The 27688-nt window shown below is 43.8% G+C and overlaps 1 protein-coding gene across 2 annotated transcripts in view; it reads left to right on the forward strand.

Moving 5' to 3' along the window:
• Window positions 1-15342: 15342 nt before the first annotated feature.
• The window catches only part of LOC125447445 (adhesion G protein-coupled receptor E3-like), a 79488-nt gene continuing 67142 nt past the window's right edge, over window positions 15343-27688 (forward strand). For both annotated transcript variants that reach the window (XM_059640043.1, XM_048521789.2), the window contains exons 1-4: window positions 15343-15463; window positions 22011-22052; window positions 27131-27214; window positions 27542-27625. In XM_059640043.1, coding sequence (XP_059496026.1) covers window positions 15358-15463; window positions 22011-22052; window positions 27131-27214; window positions 27542-27625 — 316 coding nt within the window. In that variant the 5' untranslated portion in view covers window positions 15343-15357. The remainder of the gene's footprint in view (window positions 15464-22010; window positions 22053-27130; window positions 27215-27541; window positions 27626-27688) is intronic.

Consider the following 27688-nt stretch of genomic DNA (forward strand, 5'->3'; position numbering starts at 1 on the left):
TTTCTGGTATCTCAAATGATAATGGTCTGACCTTGACTTATCTTTGTAAGATATGTAAAGTTTTATTTTCTTGTTCAATGAACAGTTTCCACTTGTTGTTAAAAGTACACCCACTGATTCTGGTGAATGTATTTTTTTGTTCAGGATGAGGGCATCGCCGGTCAGGCAGCGTTTATTGCCCATCCCTAATTGCCCAGAGAGCAGTTCAGAGTCAACCACATTGCTGTAGGTCTTCAGGCTAGACCAGGTAAGGATGGCAGTATCCTTCCCTAAAGGACAGTAGTGAACCAGAAGGGTTTTTCTGACAATCAGTGGTGGATTCATGGTCATCACTAGGCTCTTAATTCCAGATGATTTTTATTGAATTCAAATCCCAGAATCTGCCATAGAGGGATTCAAACCCAGGTTCTCAGAACATTATCTGGGCCTCTGGATTAACAGACCAGCGATAACACCATTAGGCCATCACCTCCCCACGCGTTCAGTATCTTACGTCTTTAAAAAGAAGCACTGTGAGGATCTACCAAAGTAATTTTCATTCTGGCAATTGTCCTGTCAAGACTAGCATCCGTTGCAATCATAACACTGGAGATTATGATCATTTTGCAATGCCTTCAAATGTCGTGCTGCCTCCCCTAGGTGTCATAGCCAGAAATGAGCCAGACAAAAAGATTGCCTCCTGGCACAAATGTGCAACAACTGACAGTACTATGATCAGAAAGAAGGAACCCCTCTCAAAGACTCTGTTTGAAGGAAATGTGCAGCAGATCCAACTACAAAGATCACGCAACATTCTTATAAACACACCCTATGTTTAGAATCATAGAGTCCCCACAGTGTGGAAGCAGGCCATTCAGCCCATAAAGTGCACACCAAACTTCTGAAGAGCATCCCATCCAGACCCATGCCCGGCCCTTCCCATGGCTAATCCACCGAGCCTGCACATCCTTGGACACTCTAGCATGGCCAATCCACCTACCCAGAGGAAACCAGAGCACCCTGAAGGAATGCACACAGCCATGGGGACAACGTGCAAACTCCACACAGACAGTTACCCAAAGGTGGAATCGAACCTAGACCCTTGGCACTGTGAGGCAGCAGTGCTGATCACTAAGCCAACATGCCACCCAAGCATATGGTGAATACAACGGAGACCTGAGGAACTGGATTGGTTAGAGAACGAAAGGTTTCAGGAGATTTGGTCAAAGTGAGCTCAGTTCTGAGAGGTTTTGATGGAACAAATGGTAGAAGGTATATAGATAGGGCTCTTGAAAAAGATCATGGGCCATGGGAGAGTGCTAAATCAGACTCAAGTCATCATAATAAGAGCCGGAGGGTAGCCACCAGATTGGTAGTCGGGGCAGCATGGGCCACAGATGCAAGATGTCTAACCTCCCATCTACAATGTATAAACCTTGAAGACCAATTTAGTGAAAGCTCCTATCTCTCCTTCACTTCTTTCTACATATCACGTGTTTCTGGGTGGAATGGGAGTGTATGTATTATGATGCCAAGATATCGTAGTTGGCACAGTCGCACAGTGGTTAGCACAGCTATCTCACAGCATCAGAGACTGGCATTCGATTCTACCCCCGGATGGCTGGCTTCGCGGAGTTTGCACATTCTCCTCATGCCTGCGTGGGTTTCCGCTGGATGCTCCGGTTTCCTCCCACAGTCCAAAGGTGTGCAAATTAGGTGGATTGGCAGTGCTAAATTTTCAGTCATGTTCAGTGATGTGTAGGTTAGGGGCATTGACTATGGGAAGTGCAGGGATAGGGCAGGGGGTTGGGTCTGTGTGGGATGTTCTTTGCAAGTTTGGTATGGACTTGATGGGCCAAATGGACTGCTTCCATATGGTAGGCAATCGATGCTGCAGTGGTCAAAGAAGATGGCTCACTGTTACAAGGGACCACAATAAATGTCAAACTGGCCAGCTAACCCTGTATCCCAGAATTGGGGTAAAAAAATAAACCGTTACAAATCTGTGGCTACAGTGTGTGCCATCTACAGGGTGGACCAGAGCAACTTGTCAAAGCTGCATTTATAGAGCGCCTTTCAAGCTTGCTCAGAGGAACAAATGCGGCAGATACTTTGGAACACCACCACCTGCAAGCTTCCCTCTGAGCCACAAGCCTGATTTGGAAACTGATCACCGTTCCTTCATCAAGTCACTGTGTCAAAATTTTGGACCTTTGGCGCACAAACCTCTTAGCCCTGCAACCCAAGTAATGCAGCAGTTCAAGAAGGCAGTTCTCCATCACCCGCTGAAGGGCAATTAAGGATAGGCAATAGATACTGGACTTGCTAGTGGATACCACCATATTGTGAATGAGAGAAGACAACCATTTGCCCATGTAGAGAGTACACTGAAGGACAAAGTTAATAGCTCTTACATTCCTACATAAGCAAAGCTGCAAAATGTACATGCATCGTCTAATACGTAATCTCAGACAATGGAAGCAATTGAATCAAACATACCATGAAATCTCAAACAATGCCCGGTCTTCATTTTCCTTGCCCTCTTCGCAGTGAAACAACCCTTGCAGCTCCTGCCAATATTTGAGAACAGTGTCAGAACACTCACATTTCACAAATGCGATTGCAATCACTTCTGCTGTGACATTGAGGGGAACTGATGCTATCAATTTCTATTACACATGGTTGTTCACTCTCACCCTGGAGTCAGAAGTTTGGGGAGTTCAAATCGCCCGCAATTATGCCATAAATGTTGGCACTCCAGCACAGTACAGAGGGAATTCTACTGCAGGAGTTGCATTTCAGATGTGAAGTCACATCAAGTAATTGATCAACCATCTCAGCTCAGTGTGGAGTAGACTCTCTCTCACTCCATCCTATGGAGTGTTCCCAGGGCAGCATTTTGAAGCAGAAGGTTCCCATTGATACCCTGGACAATAGTTGTCCCTCAACCTAAAATTGGTGATTGCCCCATTGAAGGATCAATGTTGCGTGTTTCCTGCATTACAATTGTAAAGCAAGGGGTGTTGAGATGTAATGGTAATGTCACCATGGCTGGAAGCCTTGGGTTCAAGTCTCAGCTGATGGCTACACAAGCCATCAATGTGTCAATCATGGCCAAGCTAATTGGCTTCTCATTCTGATCTGTTCCAGGCATCAAGCCTGGGAGAATTTCCTGTTGAGCCAGGACCATGTGCTAGTTCTCAGGAGGCCCCAACTCCACACCCGGACCACAATAAATGACAGGATGTTCCGAGGCATCCGCACACACTCTACAAGATGCACATCTCTTTGGGATGACTCAAAGTCATGAAAAGTGCTATACAAATGCGATGACCACCATTTAAAATTAAATTCGCCAAGTAAGCCAACACACACACACACACACACACACACACACACACACACACACACACACACACAAACACACACACACACACACACAAATACACAAAACCTCTGTAAGCCAATGTGTTATTTATTCATGTATCATAATAATCGACTTGAAATTTGTATCTGTGTTTTAAATTTAGAATCATGGAATCCCCACAGTGTGAAAGCAGGTCATTCAGCCCACTGAGTTCATACCAACTCTCTGAGCAACATCCCAGTCAGACCCTCACCTTACCCCTGTAACCCCTACATGTCCCATGGCTAATCCACCTCACCTGTACATCCCTGGGCGCTATGGGGTAATTTTCCATACCAATCCACCCAATCTGGCCTGTGGGTTGAAACTGGGGCACCCAGGGGTAACCCGCACAGACACAGGGAGAACATGCAAACTCCAAACAGAGAGTCGCCCAAGGTCCCTGGTACTGTGAGGCAAGAGTGCTAACTACTGAGCCACCCTGTCACCCCACTTTTTCTCCAGTTATTGATTATAAACTGTTTGTGGTGAGGTTCCTGCCTCGAGATATGAAGAGGCATCAGTTACGTTACTGAGGAACTGCACTGCGGGAAGGTATAGCACATCCCTGCAAAATAACTTCAAAAACATTCCATTGGATAGATTGTGTCCCCACATGATTTCTATGATTTGAATAATTGGAGGGGGTGGGGTGGAAGACAGAGGGAACACCCTCCCCCCAGATATTGCCTGTCTTTCTTTCAGCGGAACCTTGAGGAGATACCCAGTGGTTGGTGGCATTGAATAGGAGAGAGATGAATTGTTTAAAACAAAATGATTGGATTGACAATAAATCACTTTGAAATGTATTGCATTGTAGAGGGGCTTCACAGGGTCAATGCTGAGAGGATACTCCTCTCATGGGAAAGTCTAGGACCAGAGGCGAGAGTCTCAGAATTTAGGGGCTTCAATTTAAGTCTGAGATGAGGAGATTCTTCCCTTAGACTGTTTTGAGTCTTTGGAACTCCTGTGGGTGCAGAGCCGTTGTGTATATTTAAGGCTGAGATAGACTGATTCTCGATCAGTTGGGATATCAAGGGCTACAGGACAGTGGGGGTGAGGAGATGAGCATCAACCATGATCTATTGAGTGGTGGAGCGGTTTAGAGGGGCTGAATCACCCACTCCTTTTCCGATTTCTTAGCATATTGTCTTAAAAATATGTGATACCCAGTATGACATACAGTTGGACCACATAAGACATGTAAAGAAGGCACATTGTAAATGACCTGATGCTGGAGCAGCTCAGTCCTGTGAATCAAAATCAAGCCAAGAGATGGATTGACCACCTGAGAGTGACCCTGACTTCTGAGACTTTTAAGGTATGAAACTTTCAATATCCAGTGAAGTGTAGCGCAGCTAATCTACACAGGTACTCTTCCTCAATTTGCGGCACCAATAACTGAATATGCATTACCACCACAGTTCCTGGATCTGCAGGAAGAAACAATCAAATGATCAGCAACAGAGCTTACAATTTTGTACAAAACGCGAGCTTTCGGAGAGCAGGTAATATAATCAGTCAATCTCGCGGGCTCCTAAAATCTTCAATAAATCCTAACAGTGGAGGGCATCTGCAAATTCATACTGTGTAGAGCACTCCATGCAACAAGAATATGACAGTCACATAGTAGGATTTTGCGATGTGATCATAATCTTTCCAATATAGATAAAGTTTCAAAGTTAGCTGTGACGCTAGAATTTTTGTGAGTTGATATAGTATTTGCCACGTGAAGGGAAATGAAAATGCTCAAGTGATTGTGGGGAATTATTAGGTATAAGGGACGCAGAGTTCTCATAACCAGAAACAATTACTGTGGCTTCTGTGACAGAGTCACATAGAAGTCTATGGCACAAGAAAATGCCTTTCGGCGCATCCAGTCTGCTCCAGTCAAAAACAATTCCTGAACTATTATCAGAGATACTAGTAAATGCCACTTCTGAAGAAGGGTCCAGATCCAAAACATCAGCTTTCCTGCTCCTCTGATGCTGCTTGGCCTGCTGTGTTCATTCAGCTCCACACCTTGTTATCCCTAACTATTCTCATTCCATTTTCCAGCACTTGGCCCATAGCGTTGGCATCACAAGTGAACACATCAATAGTCCTTCAATGTTACCAGGGTTCCTGCTTCTCGCACCCCTACAAGCAGTGAGTTTTGGATTCCCACCACCCTCTGAGTGAAAAGGAATCTTCATATTCCTTCTAAACCTCCTTTCACCCCCTCCCCTCCAACCTCCATGCCTGTCATTGATCCCTTCGACAATGGGATAAATTTCTTCCTGTCTACCTTATCTATGCCCCTCCTAAATTAATACATCTCAATCAGGTCCCCCCTCAATTTCCTCTTCTCTAAGGTGAACAGTCTTCTTGCTCAAGAAGGGTCCCGACCCAAAACGTCAGCTCTCCTGCTTCTCTTGATGCTGCTTGGCCTGCTGTGTTCCTCCAGCTCCACATTGTTATCCCAGTCTGTCCAATCTGGATTCATCACTGAAACTCTCCAGCCCCAAGGCAACGTCCTGGTCCAAAGTTATAGTGAGCTTTCCAATTCCATGATAGTCCAATCAGAATGCTTCTTACAACATTTTAAAACTGCATTTTTAAAAAAAAATAGACACTGACGAACAATTTCGGGCATGGCACCTAAGTAGATCAGGTGACGTTCCCAAATTCAATGCCAACTGCTAGTGATTCCTTCAAATTAACTTAGACCAGATGTGTAGATCAGTTTTAAACAACAGCAAGAGAAAAATAATGAAATGCACTGGATGCTGGAGATTCGAAATAAAAATAGAGTGCGCTGGAAAAACCCAGATCTTCGCTCAGCCTTCTTCTCTCCGAGAACAATCTGGACTTCGCTGAAGTTCCTCATACTATACGGCAATGTCACTCAGGGCAGCACCCAGACCATGTTTCTCTGTGCAAACGCACAGCCATGTAAATAAATTTCAGATATCTGATTCAAGAAAACCCTGGCTATATCTGGTACATATTACTTGGACTAACATATAGTAAACCTCAATACCATCTGCTGAAAATCCTTCCCCAAAAATCACAAGAAGTTGATTTAGTTGTCAATATCACTGAATGAGCTGACTAAGGCTTTGGGTGATGCATACATGTCATTGAGGTGGCTCAAGATGGGTCACATTCAACCCAGAGCTGCAAATGTACAAGCACTCATAGTTTCTCAACACAAAATGTGAAGATTTTTGGGCATGTGTGGTTTTTGTACAGTTTTAACCACGATCTTCAGCATTGTCGGCCTCCTACTTACTACAGCAAAAGTGGCATGGATGAAGACATGCCCAGGCAGTTTTTGACAGACTGAAACCCATTTTGGAACATAAGATTTAGGATCAGGAGTAGGCCATTCAGCCCCTCAAGCCTGGTTCAACCGTTTCATTATGGATTGTGGCTGGTCTCATGTTGGCCTCAACTCCAGATTCCTGCTCGCTCTCCATCTTCAATAAGGCCACAAGATACAGCAGAATTAGGCCATTCAGCAATTACTATTACAATTAGTTATCATCTGCTAATCTTCAAAGGCTTCACAATCCTTTGGCTTCTCACTAGTCCCCACCACAGTGTCTGCTTATCCTTTTGTTTTCATGCTGACCCTAACTTCCCCTTGTTAGCCATGGTTGTTGTCACATCCTCCCCTTGCTATGCATCTTCTTCCTTGGGATGAATTTCTGCAGTGCTTCCCAAATTACCCCCAGAAACTCCTGCCATTGCTGTTCCATCATCCTCCCTGTTAGGGTCCCCTTCCAATCAAGTCTGGCCAGCTCCTCCCTCATGTCTTTGTAGTTACCTTCACTCAAATATAATGCCATTACATCTGAATCCAGCTGCTCCCTCTCAAACTGCAGAGTGAATTCCATCTTTTTATGGTCACTGCCCCCCCTAGGGGCTCCTCCACCTTCAGCTCCCCTAATTAACTCTGCCTCATTACATATCACCAAGTCTAGAAATGGCTGTTCTGTGGTCAAAAATCATACGACACCAGCTTATAGTTCAATGGTTTAATTTGAAGACAAGCTTCGAATAAACCTGTCCGGCTATAACCTGGTGTCGTGTGATTTTTGCCCTTGCCCATCCCAGTCCAACAGTGACATCTCCACGTCATGTCTGTTCCTGAGAAGGGTCTACCACAAGCTGCTCCAAAAAAAAACCATCTTGTAGTCATTCCGCAATCCCTTTCCTTGACATCTGTTCTCACCCTGATTTTCCCAGTTGACTTGCATTTGAAGTGCCCCATGATCATTATAATGGCATTTTCTTATATTTGGAAGATGACATGTTGTTTTTCCAGCTTGCTTTGTGCTTCACTGGAACACTGCAGTGAGCAACACTTCATTTTCCGCTTGGGGACCCTACAGCCCTCCGGACTCAATATTGTGTTCAATAATTTTAGGGCTAAACTCACCCATGTCCCAGCCCCCCACCCCACACACCAGGCCTTGTTATCATATAGCCTGCAATTATACACCCCCTGTTGTTAGTCACTAACTGTCCCCATTAACAGCTACTCACGCTCCTAACCAGATTGTTATTATCTCCTTTGCCTGTCAACTGCTCTGCTCTCTCTTTGTGCTAATTCCCATCATTTACTCCTTACCCCATCCCCCTCCCTATTTGCTGCATATAAATCAACATTTTCCCAGTTACCATCAGTCCTGAGAAAGGCCACTGGACCCGAAGCATTAACTCTGACCTTTTTCTTCACAAGCACTGCCAGATCTATTGAGCTTTTCCAGCAATTTCTGTTTTTATTCCTGATTTACAGCGTCCGCAGTTCTTTCAGTTTTTATACAGCCTAGACCCTACCTTTTCCTTAAAGGCAAGCGCCACAGGTGGTGTGCAATTCAACTGGTCAAACTACCAGATAAACCATACTGTATGCATATATTACAGTTGAAATACATCTAAAAAAAGAAGAAATTGGAATATCTTAACTCTGTTAGAAAGCTTAACAGAATAATAGATTATTCAACTATTAAACAATAACTGTTCCAATATAATAACATCCTATAAACACATGCTTGGCAAAAGGCAAATTCAGTAAAATACATTGTCTCACATTGCAATTCTCTGCTCCAGGAGGAAAAGCATTTAGGGAAAACTCTGAGATAGAGAGAGAAAAAAAATAGCAGGAAGAGACATACTGTAGCTTCTAAACCCAGCTTTAATACACCAGCAGCAGCTGCTACTGAAAAACTAAAACTAAAATTGTTGGTTCTGTGGGAGTTTGACATCACCCATTCAGGCTGCTTCTACTATTCTAACTTATTTCTTAAATCGCCAAGACCTCATAAGCTGTTTATCTTATGGTCTCTGAGTAGATCGCCTAATACCTCTGTTTCAACTTTTCTTCAGAAACAAAAACAGGATAAAATGCACCTTTTAAAACCACAGCATTGTCATAAGCCATTTTCCCATCTGCCTGTCCTTTTGATAGGAAGTACAACTTCTCAGCCCTGCCCCCCCTTGCAGCCTCCTCTCTGTGATACCCATAACATTGTATCCACCAATTTCAACCTGAATTACCAGCTCATTTACCTTGTTTTACATACTATGTAGATTTAAATAAAAAATCCTCAGTACTGTATTGATCATTGCCTGTCTTATAGTTTCCCCTTTATCTGCTGTTCCTGAAGTTAGATTCCTGATCCATTCCATACTCTCTGTCCTATGACTTTTTCTGCTGAGCCCTCTCCCGCTTTAAATCTTTCCATAATTCTCCATGCAGCTTAAACTCGCCCAACACTTGCTATTTAGTTCAAAGCCCTTCAACTCATTCTTCACTAAAAGCCCATCTCCTCCTTAAATATATTCAGAGTCCCAGCATCTGTCATTCTGTAGGGTAGTAAATTTCACAGATTCATGATCCTTTGGGAGAAGTAATTTCTTCTCATGTATGGCTTATATCCATTGCTCCTTATCTTAAAACAATTGCCTGTTGTTCTTCATTCCCCTACAAGAGGAAGTATCCTCTCCACATTTACTTTATCAATCCCCTTTCACAGAGGAATTCGGCATGGCAGCTGCCATTCAGCCCCTTTGAACCTATGCTGTCATTTAACATGATCATGGCTGATATTATCCTGGTCTCAACTCCATTCTCCTGCCTGCTGCCCATGGCACTTTATATCCTGTTTTTCATCTGAAACATATTGACTCCTTTCTTGAAAGTGTTGATTCTGCACTCTGGCACAGAGAGTTCCACTGATTCAGATCCCTTTGAGAGAAGTAGTTTCTCCTCATCTCAGTCTCGAACCTACTTCCTCTAGCTCTATATGTATGACTTCTTGTTTGGACTGTCCCGCAAAGGGGAACATAGAGTTATACAGCTTGGACACAGATCCCTTAGTCCAACTCGTTGACACTTACCAGACATCCCCATCTGATCCAGTCCCATTTGCCAGCATTTGGCCCCTATCCCTTTCTCTAAACCCTTCCTATTCATATACCCATCCTGATGTCTTTTAAATGTTGTAATTGTACCAGCCTCCACCACTTCCTCTGGCAGCTCATTCCATACACGCACCACCCTCTGAGTGAAAGATACCCCTCAGGCCCCATTTATGTCTTTCCCTCTCACATTAGACCTACACCCTCTAGTTTTGGACTCCCCTATCTCAGGGAAAAGACCTTGTCTATTCACCTTATCCATACCCCTCATGATTTTATAAACTTCTATAAAGTCACCCCTCCACCTCCGAGGCTCCAGGGAAAATAGCCCCGGCCTATTCAGCCTCTCCCTGTAGCTCAAACCCTCCAACCCTGGCAACATCCTTGTAAATCTTTTCTGAACCCTTTCAAGTCTAACATCAATCCTATACAAGGGCAACCAGAACTATACACAGTATTCTGAAATGATCTGTACAGCTGCAATATGCTGTCCCAATTCTGATACTCAATGTCCTGGTCATTGAAGACAATGTACCAAACACCTTCTTCACTGCCTGTCTACCTGTAGCTCCATGTTTAAGGAACTGTGAACATGTATCCCCAGGCCTCTTTGTTAGGCAACACCCCTTGTTAAAAGGGATAGGAGATAAAGGGCACAGATCTCAGCTTATTACCAAAAGATTCAAACAGGGAATGAAGATTTTTTCTTAATGCAGTGTTGGGCACCAATAGGAGGATGCTGGAAATGCTGGGGGAAATAAAACAAAAATCCCTGCATGCCAAATAGTTTTTTCAGTGAGTCAGCACTAGCAATGGTGGTCCAAAAAGGCACTTCTGTTTATTTCTACTTCTTCTCTTCAGTTTTAAATCTCATTAAGTGTACAAATCCTACCCTGGTTTACCTTACCAAAATGCGACTCCTCACATTTATCCAATATAAACTCTATCTGCCAATTACGATATTGCCTTTGTATAGCTCTGTTTCTCTCTCCGCAGATGTTGCCAGACATGCTGAGTTTCTTCAGCAAATTCTGTTTTTATTTCAAATCTCCAGCACCCGCAGTATGTTTGCGTTATTTGAGCCTCAGCAGAGTCACCCACCTTGAAATTTCCATAGTGAAGGAATTACAAGTCCAGCCTAGTCCTCAGAAGTGAACCCTTTAATCCTCAGTATCATTCTCGTGAATCTTCACCATGCTCCTAACTTCCCCAGAATGGAACATAATATTCCAGGTCATATCTTTCCAGAGATTACTGCAACATAATTTTCACTGTTCTGCAATCCAGCCCCATATACACAAAGACTAACATTACATTTGCCTGTAAAATGGTCTTCCTTCTACCCGTTCACTACCTTGCGATGATTTCTTTAACTAAATCTCTGTGCTTATCCTTGGTTTCTAGACTCTCATCATTTAGAAAATGCCGTTATTATGTCTTCAGTCAAAAGTGTGTGACTTGGCATTTCATGCCCACACTGAATTCTACATCTTGTCTGTCGATCTGTAAATGTGCTGAGAAGTCATGATTTAAGACATTTCCATCTCTCTCTCAGAGTTTTCCCTTGATGTTTTCCCTCCTAGACTGGAGTATTGCATGTGAGACAATGTATTTTACTGAATTTGCCTTTGCCAAGTATGTGTTTATGCCATATTACTTTATTGGAACAGGTACTGATGAGTAGTTAAATAATCTATTATTCTGCTAAGTTTTCTAATGGAGAAATAAACAGTAGTGCTTTTTTGGACCACCATTGCTAGGGCTGACTCACTGATAAAACTATTTGACTTGCAAGGATTTTTCCCCCAGCATTTCCAGCAGCCTCCTGTTAGTGCCCAACACACCATTAAGAAAAAAAAAACCTTCATCCCCTGTTTGAATCTTTTGGTAATAATCTGAGATCTATGCCCTTTATCTCCTATCCTTTTTAAAAAGGGTGATCATTCCTTCCTCAGAATCCTTCACCACTCTGACTGGCTCAGTTACATCTCCCTGTAATCCTGTCGACTTTAGACAGAACAATTCCAGCTTTGCCAATTTCACCACATAACTAAGTTCTGTCAGCCCCGCTCTCATTCTGGAAAGGCTCCTCTGCATGCTCTCCAATGTCAGATCATTCTACCCTGTGGTACTCAATTTGAGACTACAATACTCCATTTAATGCCTAAAGTGCCAATTTGAATCCCATAAATTAAACAGCTTGTGAGGACTTGGGGATTTCAAAGAAAAGTTTGGAACTATAGAAGCAGCTTAAATGGGTGAGGTCAAGCTCCTACAAAACCAAGATTTTTAGTTTTAGTTTTTCAGTAGCAGTTGCTGGGGTCTTGAAGCTGGGTTTGGGAGCTGCAGGACATCTCTCCCCGCCACTCTCTTTGTCGATATCTTTCTCTCTTTCTTTCTTTCTCTCTCTCTCTTTAACTCTATGTCTCTTTCTCTTTCTCTCTTTCCATCTCTCTCTCAGAGTTTTCCCTTGATGTTTTCCCTCCTAGACTGGAGTATTGCATGTGAGACAATGTATTTTACTGAATTTGCCTTTGCCAAGTATGTGTTTATGCCATATTACTTTATTGGAACAGGTACTGATGAGTAGTTAAATAATCTATTATTCTGCTAAGTTTTCTAATGGAGTTAAGTTATTCTAATTCCTTTTTTCTTTCACTGAATTTTAACAATAATATATGAATGAAGTCTGTTTTGCTTCAAATCTAGTAGTTTGACCAATGGAATTGCATCAGGAATGCAAAGCCTAGCACTTATCTTTAAAACAAGAAAATGTTAGGGTCTATACCACCTTCTTTATATATTCTGAACTCATAACACCAACCAGAGCTCGACAATTTCTTGGCTGAATCACAGAATTGCTTCAGTGCAGAAGGAGGGTCTTCGTCCCATCCAGTCTGCACCATCTCTCAGGATGAACATATTCCATTTTGTGCCACTGCTCCTCTTCTTTTCTCCCACCCTTTGCTCCATGTTTCTGCACTTGTTCTTCTTTTTCCAATAATCCTCACCTTATCAAAGCTGCGACTGAACTAGACTCCACCATAGTCTCAGGCAGAGCCTTCCGGACCCTAGCCACTTGCTGCTTATTGAATCATAGAATCTCCATAGTGCAGAAAGAGGCCATTGAATCTGCGCCAACCTTATCAAGTGCATCCAACTCAGACCCATCCCCACCCATCCATGTAACCCTGCATGGGGTTTTTACCCACCTAACTTGCACATCCCTGAATGTTATGGGGTAATGTTTAGCATGGCCAATCCACCCTAACCAAAACATCGTTGGATTTTGACTTGATAGCCCTTCTTACCATTTCACTTTTGCTTTTTTTGCCAACTTGCTCAAATCTGTGGCATCGTGCTCTCAATTCTCTGATGTGTGGAAGCAGTTAGGAAAGATGGCTTGTTTCTGATCCAAAGTGACACAAGTAGCATGGCTTCAATTCCTGCCCTGTCTGAGGTTCCCATGAAAGCCTTTCCTTCCTAATCTCTCCCCTCACCCACGTTGCGGTGACCCTCAGGTTAAACAACCTCCAAATGTGTCTCTCTAATGGGAGAGTAAGCAATGTTATCCTTACTTTACACTTCTACTCATTGAATTCTGTCTGTTCACTGCTTGGCTATGTTGCTACTAACTGGCTCACTGCATTGCTTAGTTTTATATCAAACACAAACCTTGAAGTTATGGTACCTGTCCTCAAAGCTAAGTTGCAATTATCAAAAAGAGCAGTGGTCCTAATATCAACCCCTTGGGGCCACTGTTGTTAGATTTCAAGGGCTTGAAAGAGTTAATACTGAGGACCACGTGTATGATAATGCCACCTGCATTCAGGAGATTGTGGTATAGTGGCACTATCACCAAGCTAATGATCCAAAGGCCTAGCTAATTTTCTTGGGTTCAAATGCCAACCATGGAGACTGGTGGAATTTTTTACTAAAGGAATAGATACCTGTAATTGAAACATAGTCTGCACATCTATTGTTGTAAAAACCCATCTGATTCGCCAATACACTTTAGGGAGGAAAATCTGCCGTTCACACTTGGTCTGGCCTATGTGTGACTCCAGACCCACAGCAAAGACACTTACCTGCTCACTGAAATGGTCTGATCAAGCCGTTCAAAGGTAGTGGGGTATGGGCAACAAATGTTGGCCTTGTCAGAGAGTCCCAGACCCCACGAAAGAAGAGATTTTTGCAAGACCCATTTGGGCAATAGCTCAGGATCTTTTAGGAACAATCCTTAACATCAAGATCTCCCTTATAGCCCAACAGATTGGTGTAGCTTGTACCTAGTTGCTAACATGTTTAAGATAAGAGCATCTTCTTGTAAGAGTGCCAGGGTAGCTTTCCTTTACCACAGTGGACCAAAGAAGTTCAAGTGGGAATGAACATTGTGGCAGCGAACCTGCCAGTTCATTATACATCACAATGAGCATTGGTAAGGTTCCATTTTACAATAAGCCGCGTTGTATAATTCCCTTCAGCCTATAAAACAATGGCTCAGCACTCCTCTCCATCTCTTCCTACACCTTGGCCAGTTCTGTACTCATGCTGCCATTGCCCCAGCAATCCCATGGACATTCATTTTGCTAATGTTGAACACTCGCCACTTTATCAAATGGCTTTTGCAAAATTGACTTAAGGGATGTGAGCATCGCTGAGCTAGTTACCTTGAAGACGATGGTGAGCTGCCTTCCTGAGCCACTGCAGCCCATTTTGAAATAGTATGTTGGATACACCGTGACGGAAGCCAACCTACCATCCATAGATTCCGTTTACATGGTTCTTTGCCATGGAAAAGCTGCCAATATCATCAAAGACCCATTGTAACCTGTAATGATCTCCTGTAACCTCTTCCATCAGGCAGAAGATACAGAAGCCTGAGCACATGCACCAGCAGGCTTAGGGGCAGCTTCTTCCTGGCCGTGATCTTGACGAATGCACTTTCCAGCCTCAAATAATGATTGACCTCGCTAACATTGATCTCGCCTCACACACCCTCTGTGCAACATAATCCGTATGCCTCCAAGTGGCTTCAATCTGTACATCCTTGCTCGCTATGATCTGCCTGTACCAGTCGAAAACACAGCATTTATAGAATTCAAATAGACAGATCGTCACCACTAACTTAAAACCTTTCATCACAAAACCCATGGTAATAAGTCAATTAATCAATCAATCCACTTTGTTGTGTGTTTGGGCAACATCCTAAGTGAGACTTGGAGTTCGGAATTGAAAATCCGAAGCACGTTACACTCCTTCCCAAGTGTTGGTCTCCATTCTTAATTGCCTTGGTGCTTCCCAATCTTTTCCATTGAGTATCGATGTCCAAGTTCAATGAGCCCCTTAAACTCCACGTTCTAACTCTAACCCTGACCGTCCACTGCCCACTGAGTGAATCAGTTCACAGAAACCACCATCAATCTCCCAACTCTTTATCATCCACCCCCTTCCTCGCTGAGTTCTCCATTTCAGCAGTAAAAATGCAAATGAGTGCAGAAATAAAATCCAAAAGCGAAGAAGTTTTATTTAGAACAGGACTTGCAGGGCGCGATGAGTGAATGAGGAAATGGCACGTCTGTCTCTGGGAGAGGGCTAAACACGTGCAAAATTCTGAGAAACTGGAAAGGATAAAACATTTCAGCATGTGTGGGCTTAACTTTCTGGGTAAGTCATTAGTTATGAAAATCAATATTTATTGACCAATATGCCTGATGTAATTGCTTGATATACGGTTCTGATGTAAAATATTCCTACAACATAATCTTCTTAAAATTTCTGCACAGATTTCCAGCATTGTTTTCCCCTCCAAACGTATCAAAAGCATTTATTTTGGGACAGGATATTCTCAATAAAATAAAAGGGCTGTGGCTATTCTAAGTATTCCAGCCTCCCTCATTAGATTTCCTGCAGCTTTCACTCCAGTTGGGATTTGGTTGCCATTAACTGAGGTGTGTGTTTGGCGGAGTCAGAGAATCAATGCAGTGTGGAAGGAGGTCATTTGGCCCACTGTGGCACGCTAGCATGTTTTTTTTCAATTGTCTCTGGGTGGGTCCTTTTGATATGACCTGGCTGTACCGCAGACACAGGTAGTGCATTGTGAATCTATCTGATAACCTATAAGTCTTGATGATAGCCCTGTTGTTTCAACAAACTGAAAGTGGCATTCAGCTCAGCACACAGTGGTGCATGCCTCCTCTGGTATCATCATTGTTATCGTTGGCTTATTCTGTATAATGTATCACCTCTATGTCTATGTCAAAATAATACATACCAATCACATGCAACCTTTCTCAAGGCATCATTGTGGCCAGGTACAAAGAGCCAAGTGACTGCTTTCTGTACTGTAAGCTTCCAATAATGCTGTTTGTCTTCAAATGTTCTTTGTTTCACTAATGCTGCTTTTGAGTTCTCCATCTCACATCACAGAGAAGGTAAATCTGCACAGGGTCAATCCCTGTGCTATCGACACTAATCTAATGCACAGCAACAATGCCCCAAGCAGTCCCAGTTGCTGTAGGCTTTTCTCAGAACTTCTGAGAAAGGATCACTCAAACTGAAACGCAAGTGCTGATTTCTCTGCCCAGATGCTGCCAGACCTGCTGAACCTCTCCAGCAGTCTCTCTGTTTTTTATTTAGACTTTTGCACACGTGTAGTAGCCTGTAGCTGCAGAGAGTGACAGGGAGAGTCTCCAACATCCTTTCTTCTCACCAGGAGTCCCTTTGTATTTCCGTGGTGTGTGTCAGAATGTTTCCCAGGTTGACACTATAACCCTGTTAAGCTACAGGGTGACCACACCTTCCCTGGTCAGTCCGTCCTGGATGGGACTGGAACCCAGAGCGCTTGGCGCTACACCGCAAAACCTTGGTTTGCATTCACCATTTCAGGGATCTTTGATAGGGTAGCGAGGAACTGATGAGAGGGCGGGGTTTCAGTAATCTGCAGACATCGTCTTATGATCTTTGAAAGAAAATAGTTTTACTGGGAATTAGGAAGGTTTTGTTTCACACAGTGAAACACGTTGTGTGTGAAGTGATGATGGAGGCAGAATTAATGATAGCTTCCAACAGGGAATGGATTAGCAACTTGGAACGCAGGCAAAGCACAAGGTTTCTGCTAAAGTACAGAGCTAATTGGAGAACTCATGAACACAATGGGCTGAATGGCTCCTTCTGTGCTGCTGGATGCCATAACATGACAACACGCATCTGAAAGGGAAGGCGAGGGTAAGTTCACTTAAGGTGAACTGTTGTCAAAAAGGTCGGCACAGGTTTGATGGGCCGATATGTCTCTTTTGTGCTGTGTGGCCCTACAACCCTAAGGTAATCTGCAACTCAATTGCACCACTGGCATATGAGTCCTGCTTGAGTGACAGGCTGAGTCACAGAATCAAAGTGGAGGCTGCTCAGCCCATTGAGTCCATCTAGCTTCTTGAAGGAGCCTGGAATTGTTGTTGAAAGCTCCATGGTAGAGTGAGGTCTGAACCAACTACTCTCTTAATCCCAGATGTGAGAGTGCTAGAGATAGACAAGAGAGCTTACAGAATAAAAGGCAAATCTGTTGATTGGTCTGGAAGCTGTTGATCAGGGTTTTGGAGATTGTTCCATAATTCCAAAGATCATTGTTAATGAGGGAGTGTAAAAACTTTGAAGCGTAAATCTTCTGCTTCTGAGTTTGATTGTAGGGCAGTGTGACCAACAGCAATGTACACTGGTAAACCAGACTGATAACATTGTAGAGATGTACAGCACAGAAACAGACCCTTCGGTCCAACTCAACCATGCTGACCAGATATCCTAAATTAATCTAATCCCATTTGCCAGCATTTGGACCATATCCCTCCAAACCTTTCCTTTTCACATACCTATCCAGATGCCTTTTTAACATTGTAATTAAAAGATGCTGGGAGCTTCCGTCCATTATTTAGTCCTGCTCATAAGGAAAGGTGCTGTCACAGGAAACCAACAGCAAAAACATAACCAGGTAAAGATAAAAAGGCCCAGATCTTTCAGGTCCCTGATTGTTGCACTTTGGAAGACCATACAAAATGCTCAAACTTCTGATGGGTATTCCCCAAATCCTGGGGCCCTTGAAATAACTCTACAATTCTCAGTTAGATTAGAGCAGGAAATTTTACTCAGCTTTGCTCTACTCACTTGATCGTTACTGACAAAATGTTAGACAGAAATGTCCCAATTTCCTAACTCATCTAAGCTCCGGTAACTATGCCCACAACTCACTCCCAGCCCCAACTCTCCGACTCCCTCCTAACTCTAATAATTCTTCCATCCCTCACCCAACTATTTCCCCCACTCTCTGCTCCCAAACCCCCCATTAGCCCCAACTAACCCTTAACTCCTCCAGCATGACTTTCCTCCTGGTGCTCCGGTTTTCTCCCAGAGTCCAAGGGTGGAATGGCCCTGCTAACGTGCCCTGATGTGTACAGGGATGTGCAGGTCAGTTGGGTTAGCCATGGAAAATGCAGGGTTACAGGGATAGGATAGGTCCAGGAGGAAGCGCTCTTTGGAGAGTTGGTGTGGACACATTGGGCCGAATGGTGTGTTTCCAAGCTGTAGGGATTCTATGACTCGCCTTGCACAGACTCATTCTCCAACACACTGTAAAGCTGTGTGAATGCCCCAGAGGGTAGTTAAGAATGGACACTGCCCAGAACACACCAACCAGAGCTGTGAAAAGATATTGTCTTAACTTGTCCAAGGCTGACAATACAGCACCAGTGAAAACAATTCCACTCAGTCACACTCTGCATTTCCGAAAAGACAAGCATCAGAAGTCCCAGCCAGAAACATCCAGCTTGGTGCCAAGCTTTTGGAAAGAAATGGGACCAAGCTGAAAGTCATCGCAAATTTCCCAAAGATCCAGGCCACCATTTGCATATGGCTGAAGCAATAATGAAGAATAAATTCTTGCTGCTCAGAAAGGGGTCATTCAGCCAATCCTACCAGTGCTGGTTCTGCAGAAGAACTGTTGAATCAAATCCATTCCATGTGCTTTATTCCTATCTCACTGCGACTTTAATTTTTGCCAATTTCAAGTTTTTGAACAATTTTCTTTTGAACACTGCTCTTCGGTCTGCTTTATCTTCAAGCAGTTCCAACTAATTTTGAAATTCTACCTTAACTGCGAGGTCTGTTATTCGTTGCATGCTTGTAGATCTTTAAAAAGAAAAATCTTGTATTTGGCCAGATTCTCAATGCACTGCTGTGAGATACAATTCTTGAAGATTTCTACAGATTTGTTTTCCATGTTACCCTGACCCATGTAAGGACACAGGGTAGGCCATTTGGGACTGAGATTGGGGGAAATGTCTTCACCCAGCCTCAGTGGAATTCTCTGTCACAGAAAGCGGTTGGGGCCAAATCATTAAATGTTTTCAAGAAGAAGATCAATATATTTCTTAGGACTAAAGAGATGAAAAGTTTCGGGGAGAAAGTGGGAAGAGGGTACTGAGTTACATGAAGTTGAGGTGCTGGTGTTGGACTGCAGCGGACAAAGTCAGAAGTCAGGTAACACCAGGTGATGGTCCAACAGGTTCATTCGAAATCACAAGCTTTGGTAGCACTGCTCCTTCATCAGGTTACGTACAATGAATGTATTGAGAGGGAGAGCAGGTTGAAAGGGCTGAATGGCCTTTTCTTGTTCCTATTTTCTATGTTTCTCTGACTTGTACAGTGGTCTCATGCATTCTCTTATGAGGTAAATCTGTACTTAAATCTTCCTCTTCTTATTAAAAGTAGGAGAAGTTAGCAAGTTACTTTTCACTTTTTCCAGCTACAATAAGGAGTCACTTGCTGCCCCTGACATCTGGCTGTTTTTGTGCTGAAGTTGCTGAATGTGCATATATATAATACCAAGTCCTTGCTTTTTTTTTCCCCATTCCATCACCCCCTAAAATAGAGTCACTTGCCCTGCAAGTCAATTGGGTTGGCTTTTGAGAAGTGGGACAAGAAAATCTTGTGACTTCCAGACTTGGCTGTACATTTTGTGGTCATGCTGTCTTTTCTAAGTTGTTAGCCGGAAACAGCTGTCCCAGGGTCAAATGAAAGATTGTATATCTTTAACACTGAGCCATAACCTCTCTTAATCTCTCAGACAGCTACTGATTCCCTTCCCCCTGACTGTCAGGATGTCAGTTTAGTTCTTCCATTTTCTCCAGTCCTAAGACAAATCCGTTACACATATCCAAATTGATCCAATTGACAGTGCATTCGTCTATCTCGCCCTTTCAAATTCAATTAACTCTGAGGGACGCAGGGTGTTAATCCACAGTGCAAAAAAGAAATGAAAAGAAAGTTTTTTTTTAATTTCATTCAGGGTATCACTGGAAAGGCTATCAGTTATTGTTCATTCCCTAATTTCTATAGAACTGAATGGTTTGCTCAGTAATTTCAGAGGGTGGTTGAGAGTCAGCCACATTGCTGTGGGTCTGGAATCACTTGTAGGTCAGACAAGGAAAGGATGGTAGATTTCCTTCCCTGAAGAACAGTAGTGAACCAGATGGGCTTTTAAAAGTAAGCAATGATAAATTTTTGGCCACCCTCAATGAGACTTTTCTTCAATACCAGATCTGTTAATTGAATTTAACTTCCATTAATTGCTCTGATAACTGTAGTCAGCCAGCTGGTCCTCATAGACTGTGAGTTCCCTGATTGGGGCTGTTAACATGGTCCAAACAGGGACCCTTGTCTGACAGATGTAAACAGGAGGATCTAGGGTTCTGTTCACCCCGAGACCTGGGCCAATGCCAAGGATTCTCCATGTGTAAATAAAAGGTGACCTGGTGGTGGCATACCCACCTCTGTGGAGTTATTTCAGGTAAATTCAAACCCATGCCCACAAAGCACGAGTCTCTGGATTACTAATGTAGTGTTATTACCGCAACTGAACCCTGTCAAAATCTAAATTTATATTGTATCTTCGGGTTGATCCAAAGCCATTGAAGCAACACCAAAGAGGTGCTTCTCATGTTGGAAACTCTGCAGTCATGTAGAGCCGTTTTAACATTGAGGGCTGAATATTGCCCTATGGCTGTTGGTGTTACGGCCAACATTTGCCCCTTAATCAAACAACCATGATCTGGTCACTATTGCATGAGGGGTTTACCAAATTAAAAGTGACTGCCGCATTCGCCACATGAAAATAGTATCAACAGGTCAGATGTACTTCATTTGCTGTAAAAGGGCTGTGTGTTCTGAGACTAACACATCTTCTCCCCTGTGGAATAGTGCCCAGCAATGTACAAGTCATATCTGCTGTTGTCTGAAGAACACAGTTAGTCTTTAGAGTCTTAGAGTCATGGAGTTGCAGAGCACAGAAACAGACCCTTCGGTCCAACTCATCCATGCTGACCAGATATCCTAAACTCAGCTTGTCCCATTTGCCAGTATTTGGCCCATATTCCTGTAAACCTTCCTAATCATGTACCCATCCAGATGCCTATTAAATCTTGTAATTGTACCGGCCTCCTCCACTTTCTCTGGCAGCTCATTCCATACACACACCACCCTCTGCAGGAAAAATCTATCCCTTAAATCCTTTCTAAATCTTACCCCTCTCAAGTTAAACCTATGCCTTCCAGTTTTGGATTCCCCTACCCTGGGGAAAAGGCTTTGCCTATTCACCCTATTCATGCCCCCCTTTTTAAAAACCTCTGTAAGATCACCCCTGAGCCTCCGACACTCCAAGGAAAATAGCCCCAGTCTATTCAGCCTCTCCTCATAGGTCAAACTGTCCAACCCTGGCAACATCCTTGTAAATGTTTTCTGCACCCATTCAAGTTTTGCAACATCTTCCTATAGCAAAATTGAATGCAGTATCCTAAGAGTGGCCTCACCAGTATCTTATAAGGCTGCAACATGACCTCCCAATTCCTATGCTCAACTCACTGACCAATAAAGGCAAGTTTACCAAACGCCTTCTTGACTATTCCATCTACCTGTGATTCCAATTTGAAGTAACTATGGACTTGCACCCCAAGGTCTTTTGGTCAGCAACATTGTCCAGCAACTTCATGGCTTAGCCATACTGATGGATCACGATTAGTCCTCTTGCACTGGTATCTCAGAAACTCAGTGCAATTTTGGAGGGCTGTATGTTGCATCATTGCTGTTCTCACAAGTTAGCATTGCTTGGAAGATTTTCTCCTCGGAGTTGTGCCCAAGAGGTTTAACAAATGCCTTTGGTCTTTTCCAGTGTTTGTTTGGATTCAGTATGCTGTACATTCTGCAAGCAGTGGTGAGTTAAAATATCAAGATTGCGAGCTTTGAGCCTGATTAGCTGTGGGAAATAACCGAGTCGGGGGGAGAAAATAAAAATGTTCTGAGAAGCTTAGATTTGGGTCACTTAAAAAATGCTTGACTTTGTTATTCAGGTGAAGGCGATTGCTTGCCCATAAATCTCCTAAAGCTCAGAGATAGCAAGAACTGCTGATGCTGGAGTCAGAGATAACACAGTGTGGAGCTGGAGGAACACAGCAGACCAAGCAGCATCAGAGGAGAAGGAAAGCTGACGTTTCGGTTCGGGGCCCTTCTCCAGAAATGGGGGATTTCTGATGCTGCCTGGCCTGCTGTGCTCCTCCAACTCTGCACTGCATTACTTCCTAAGGCTAAGAATGGGGCTTCCGAATCTCCACGTAATATTGTTCGTCATAAAATTTAGCACATTCTGTGAAACCCACCCTGGCCATTTTGAACGGGTGCGGGAATTGATAAAAACGGCCAAAAAGATTAGATTAGATTCCCTAGAGTGTGGAAACTGGCCCTTCGGCCCAACAAGTCCACACCGCCTCTTGCAGCATCCCCCCAGACCCATCCCCCTATAATCCACATACCCCTGAACACTACAGGCAATTTAGCATGGCCAATCCACCTAACCTTTGGACCGTGGGAGGAAACCGGAGCAAACCCATGCAGACACGGGGAGAATGTGCAAACTCCACAGAGACAGTCTCCTGAGGCTGGAATCGAACCTGGGTCCCCTGGTGCTGTGAGGCTGCAGTGCTAACCACTGAGCCACCGTGCCGTCCCAGATGGGCAGAAGAACATCGCAAATTATTCAAGCGCACCTACCTTACTGATAGTTCATTGGGCAAGAGTCTCACCTGGGCTTCAGAAGTTTGGAGAATTCAGAGATCAAAGCATGTAAACAAGGCTGGTCCTGCAATGCAGTGCTTCACTGTCAAACAGCCTGCCATCTGATCCCCTTGTACACTGCAAAAGATCCTCTATCAGCGAAAGAAGAGCATGGGGGTGTTCACATCCTGTGTGTGGGCAGCATTTATCCCCCTAACCGAAACAGTCACTGTAATGTTGCATTTTCCTTTCCTTCTGATGGACTGTCTGGGCACCAATCAGCCGTCATTGTCCCTTACACTGGAGCAGGGGTTGTATCTTAAATGTACCTTGGCTTGGTTGGAATGTTTTTCAGGTGAACCTTGACCTCAAGAAAGTTAAGTACGGAACCACAGTTCCTGTAATCAGTAAGGGAGTGACCAAACAGTGAACTGCCCATCCTGTAACCAGTCCCCAAGGGGCATTGCTTTTTCAGGCAGATAAATGACTTGGGCACTGAAATACGAGTCAATTTCTCCCCAGATCCAGCATACGCGGAATCTAAGCCAAAAAAGAAACTCAAGAATCAGAAACAAAGTCAGAAATTGCTGGAAAAATTCAGAAAGCAGAGTTAACATTTCAGACTCGGTGACCCTTCCTCAGAACCAAGGTGTGGCAAACAATGAGGGAGATACCAGTCGAATGTGACAAGACATAGGTAATTGAGCACCAAAGGCAGGCAAGTGATGGAATTTTGTGTGCAGAAGTGTAATGTGATGCATTGATAGAAGAAATAGGGAGAGACCATATTAGAATTAGAATTGAATTAGTTTTATTGTTACTTGCACTCACTTGGGTACAGTGAAAAGTTTGCAAATCCCTTCTTATGGCTTCATCTTAGGCACCTAGGTATCTTGGTACAGATTCGTCAGTACAAATTCTCAGGGAAGAAAAATAAAAAAGCGAAGAAATGAAAGGTCCAGCAATACATTAGAAAAGGAGAGAAATAAGAAACACAGTCCTTTCATCCACACCACGCTGAGCTTCACCTCGAGGCCTGGGCTTCGAGTCCAATCTGAGGCCAGGAGTTTGAGCCCACGCTGAGGCCGGAAGTTCGAGTCCACGCTGAGGCCGGAAGTTCGAGTCCACGCTGAGGCCGAAAGTTCGAGTCCACGCTGAGGCCGAGGGTTTGAGCCCACACTGAGGCCGGGAGTTCGGGTCCACGCTGAGGGCGGGAGTCCAAGTCCACACTGAGGCTGGGAGTCCACGCTGGCTTTCAGCCCAGACATTGGTGATGCTGCCTAAGAGCGGGAAGTAAAAAGACAAACAAAAAAGAAAAGCAAGAAGAGAGTGAGATAAAAAGAAAGGGACACAGTGGTCAAGCTTTGGTTTAGTAGTCCTACTGTACCACCATCTTGACACAGTTCCATGCAGTGCAAATGGACAAAGGAATTTGAGAGATCATGTGCATCATTCTTGGAAGGAGACAGCACATTGCAGATTTGGTGCAATACAGAAGGATTGCACAATGCACAGTTCAACCCATCGTGCCTGCACCAATTCTTCAAATGAGGATCATTACTGAGTACCAACCTCATGGCTTTCCCCCCAGCAACCCTTACACGTGACTATTCCAACTAACTATCCGATCCCCCCTTGAATTGAACCTGCCCCCTCCCCCACCTAAAATACTCATGGAGTGAAGAAAATATTTCTCAGATGGCCTTTGCTTTGATGTACATCACTTGAAATCCATACCCTCTCGCATCTTTTGCAGCACAAGTAGCAACTGTTTTTTTTTTAACCAACCTGCTGTATCCAACATCTCTCAAATCTCCTCTCAGCCTTCTTCTCTCCAAGGACAACAATCTCCAATGTCTTCAGGATATCCTCATCAATGAAGCTCCACCTCCCTGGAACTGGTCAAATTTAGATTTATAGATTTAGATTTATTGATCCATGTATGTAAAAATACTGAGGAAAGGTGCTTTCTCACGTGCAAAACACAAAGCGTCGCCACAATGTGACCGCCATCTTGAAACACTGAATATAGTGCAAGATTTTGCTCCAAAAGAGTTCATCTTCCCCTCTTCTCTTGTTCCTCCTCCCTTACTCCTCTGTTCACTGCTTGACATTGGTGGGGATCTCTGTAACGGGGCTCAGAATCTCAGTTCTGGGCTTCTGTAGCCACCACCATGTCTGAGCTGGAGACTTGGGCCTGGTCTCACGTCTCTTGCTTTTCCGTCAAGACGCCTCTCATTGGTCTCCAGGGACCTGATTCCGGGGTCCTCCACCAGCAACACTGACATCTCCACGATCTCAGCGCTGGAGGCGGAGCTGGCCATGGATCAGGGCCTGCGCAAGGTCCTGGTCCCCAAACGCGGAAAAATGATGGCGGAGAGAGACAGATTGAATTTGCTGCCACTGATTGTCGGGAGGACCCCCTAGCGCCGCACACGCTAAGGAAGCCGGGGGCCCCACTCGCTGAAGAGGAAGCCTCTCAAAGAAGGACGGGGGAAAAGAGCAAAAGAAAAATAAGCAGGGAAAGCAGTCAGAAGCTGTTGAGACCTGGGCCCTGGGGCCCGAGCACAATGCTGCTACTCCACTGCCATCTTTTTAAAGATTTCCTCAGAAAGGAATGAAGAAGATTGAGGAATCCAGAGAGAATAGTTAGCCAAGCCTGTAGAATCCAGTCCTTTATAAAGAGAGGCACTGAATGCAAAGGCAGGGAACTTTAATTGAACCTTGTTGAGCCACGACTTGAACTCATCCAGCCATCATAGTTTGAGAAATGATGAGAAAATCCGTGAGGAGACCTGCCAAAATGGTTATAGGGATGAAGAGATTTAACCACGAGGTTAGACTGCAGAAACTGGGCCTGTTCTTCATAGTGCAAGGGAGATTGAAAGGAGCTTTTTGATCGAGGTGTGCGACACGAAGAATGATTGTACACAGTGAGTGACAATCACCTGGTAGCCATTACCCAGGAATGTGGAGGAGACAGAGACAATGGATGATTTCCACATAAATGGGACCCACCCAGACACAGCTCCCCACCCCATCCTGCATTCCCCGTGGAAAATCCACATGGCCTGCAAATCCCCGGATGCTTTGGGCAATTTAGCTTGGCCAACCCACCGACACTATACATCTTTGGACCGTAGGCGGAAACCAGAGGAAATCCGCGTGACAATGTTCAAACTCAACACAGACATTCACCTGAGGGTGGATTCAAACCCGAGTCCCTGGTGCTGTGAGACAACAGTTTTAACCACTGAGCTACCGTGCTGCCCCTACTATGGCCTGGGTAATAGCTCATTTACTCATTGCAATGAACTGGATTGTAAAAGTTAGTAACAACTGGCTCTGGGCGATGTGATCATGATGCAACATATTTGGCGCTAATTCTTAAGCCAGAAGCTGAGTAGACTCTGCACCAAATGTGAGCATTAGACTGTTAATAGGAGAAATCCACAAAACCAGAAAAAGACTTGAGGGCTAAGGTGCCTATATCTTTAAAATGTATTGAGCGTGAGCAGAAAGCGAATGGTATGTGGGTCCTACTTGGAGTACAGTGAGCAGATCTGGTCATCACACCTTAGGAAGGACAGAGTGTCCTTGGAGGGAGTACAGCGCAGGTTCATAAGAATGATACCTGGACTTCAGGGGTGATGAGGAGAGATTGTAGAAATGAGGCCCAGAACTAAGATGGCTTGGGGATGATCTAATAAAAGTCTTCAAGATATTTACAGGAACGACAGGTAGAAATAGACAAACTATTTCCGGTGGTTGAGGATTCTAGTAATCGGGGCCATAATCTGAGAATTAGGGCCAGACCATTCGGGAATGATGTTAAGAAGCACTTCGACACACAAAGGGTGAGAAAGGTTTGGAACTCTCTTCCACAAATGGAGTGGGTGCTGGATCAGTTGTTATTTTATATCTGAGATGGATACATTTTTTGTTAAGCAAAGCTATCAAGAGGTATGAGCCAAGTGCCTTATATGGAGTTATATGCAGGTATATGGAGTTAGGCCACAGATCAGCCTGGATCTCATTGAATGGGAGTACAGGCTTGAGGAGTTGAAATGTCTACTGCCGTTCATAAAATAGCACCAAAAGGTGCAAGGCCTTTCTTTATGATTTAACGTTGTCCATCGCTGCTTTTCTTTTTCCCTACAGCTTGTAGCTGTATCTTCTTTTTTCCACATTAATCCTTATTTTAATCCATATTCACTTCACTTTTTCTCTACAATTATCCAGAGCATGTTCCTTTGTCAGATACATTTGATGAACTTCTGAAGGATTCTGAAGTCTACTCATCTAGTTCTGGGGACAGTTTATTCGGTAAGACATTTATTCTTCAAATTCTTTAATAACTCCTATAATATTTGCTCAAAAATTGTTATTATTCATAAAGAACATTAAGTCATATGATTTTGAAAGTGTCTCTCAAATCTTCCCTGAGCCTTCTTCTCTCCAAGGACAACAGTCCCAATTTCTTCAGAATATCCTCATCAATAAAGATCCACATCCCTGGAACTTTTCAAATTTAGATTTATAGATTTAGACTTATTGCCCCATGTATATTTTGTAAGCTGTGTCTTCCATTTTCCACATTAATCCTCATTTTTAATCCTTATTCACTTCACCTTTCTCACTGCATGTATCCAGAGCAACCTTCTTCTTTTGATAGAGATGATGAACTTCTGATGGATTCTGAATTCTACTCATCTAGTTCTGGGGACAGTTTCTTTGGTAAGACATTTACTCCTCAACTTCTTTAGTAGCTCCTTCAATGTTTTTTCTCCAAAATTGTTA

The sequence above is a fragment of the Stegostoma tigrinum genome, chromosome 35, assembly GCF_030684315.1.
Source record: "Stegostoma tigrinum isolate sSteTig4 chromosome 35, sSteTig4.hap1, whole genome shotgun sequence".
Taxonomy (NCBI): domain Eukaryota; kingdom Metazoa; phylum Chordata; class Chondrichthyes; order Orectolobiformes; family Stegostomatidae; genus Stegostoma; species Stegostoma tigrinum.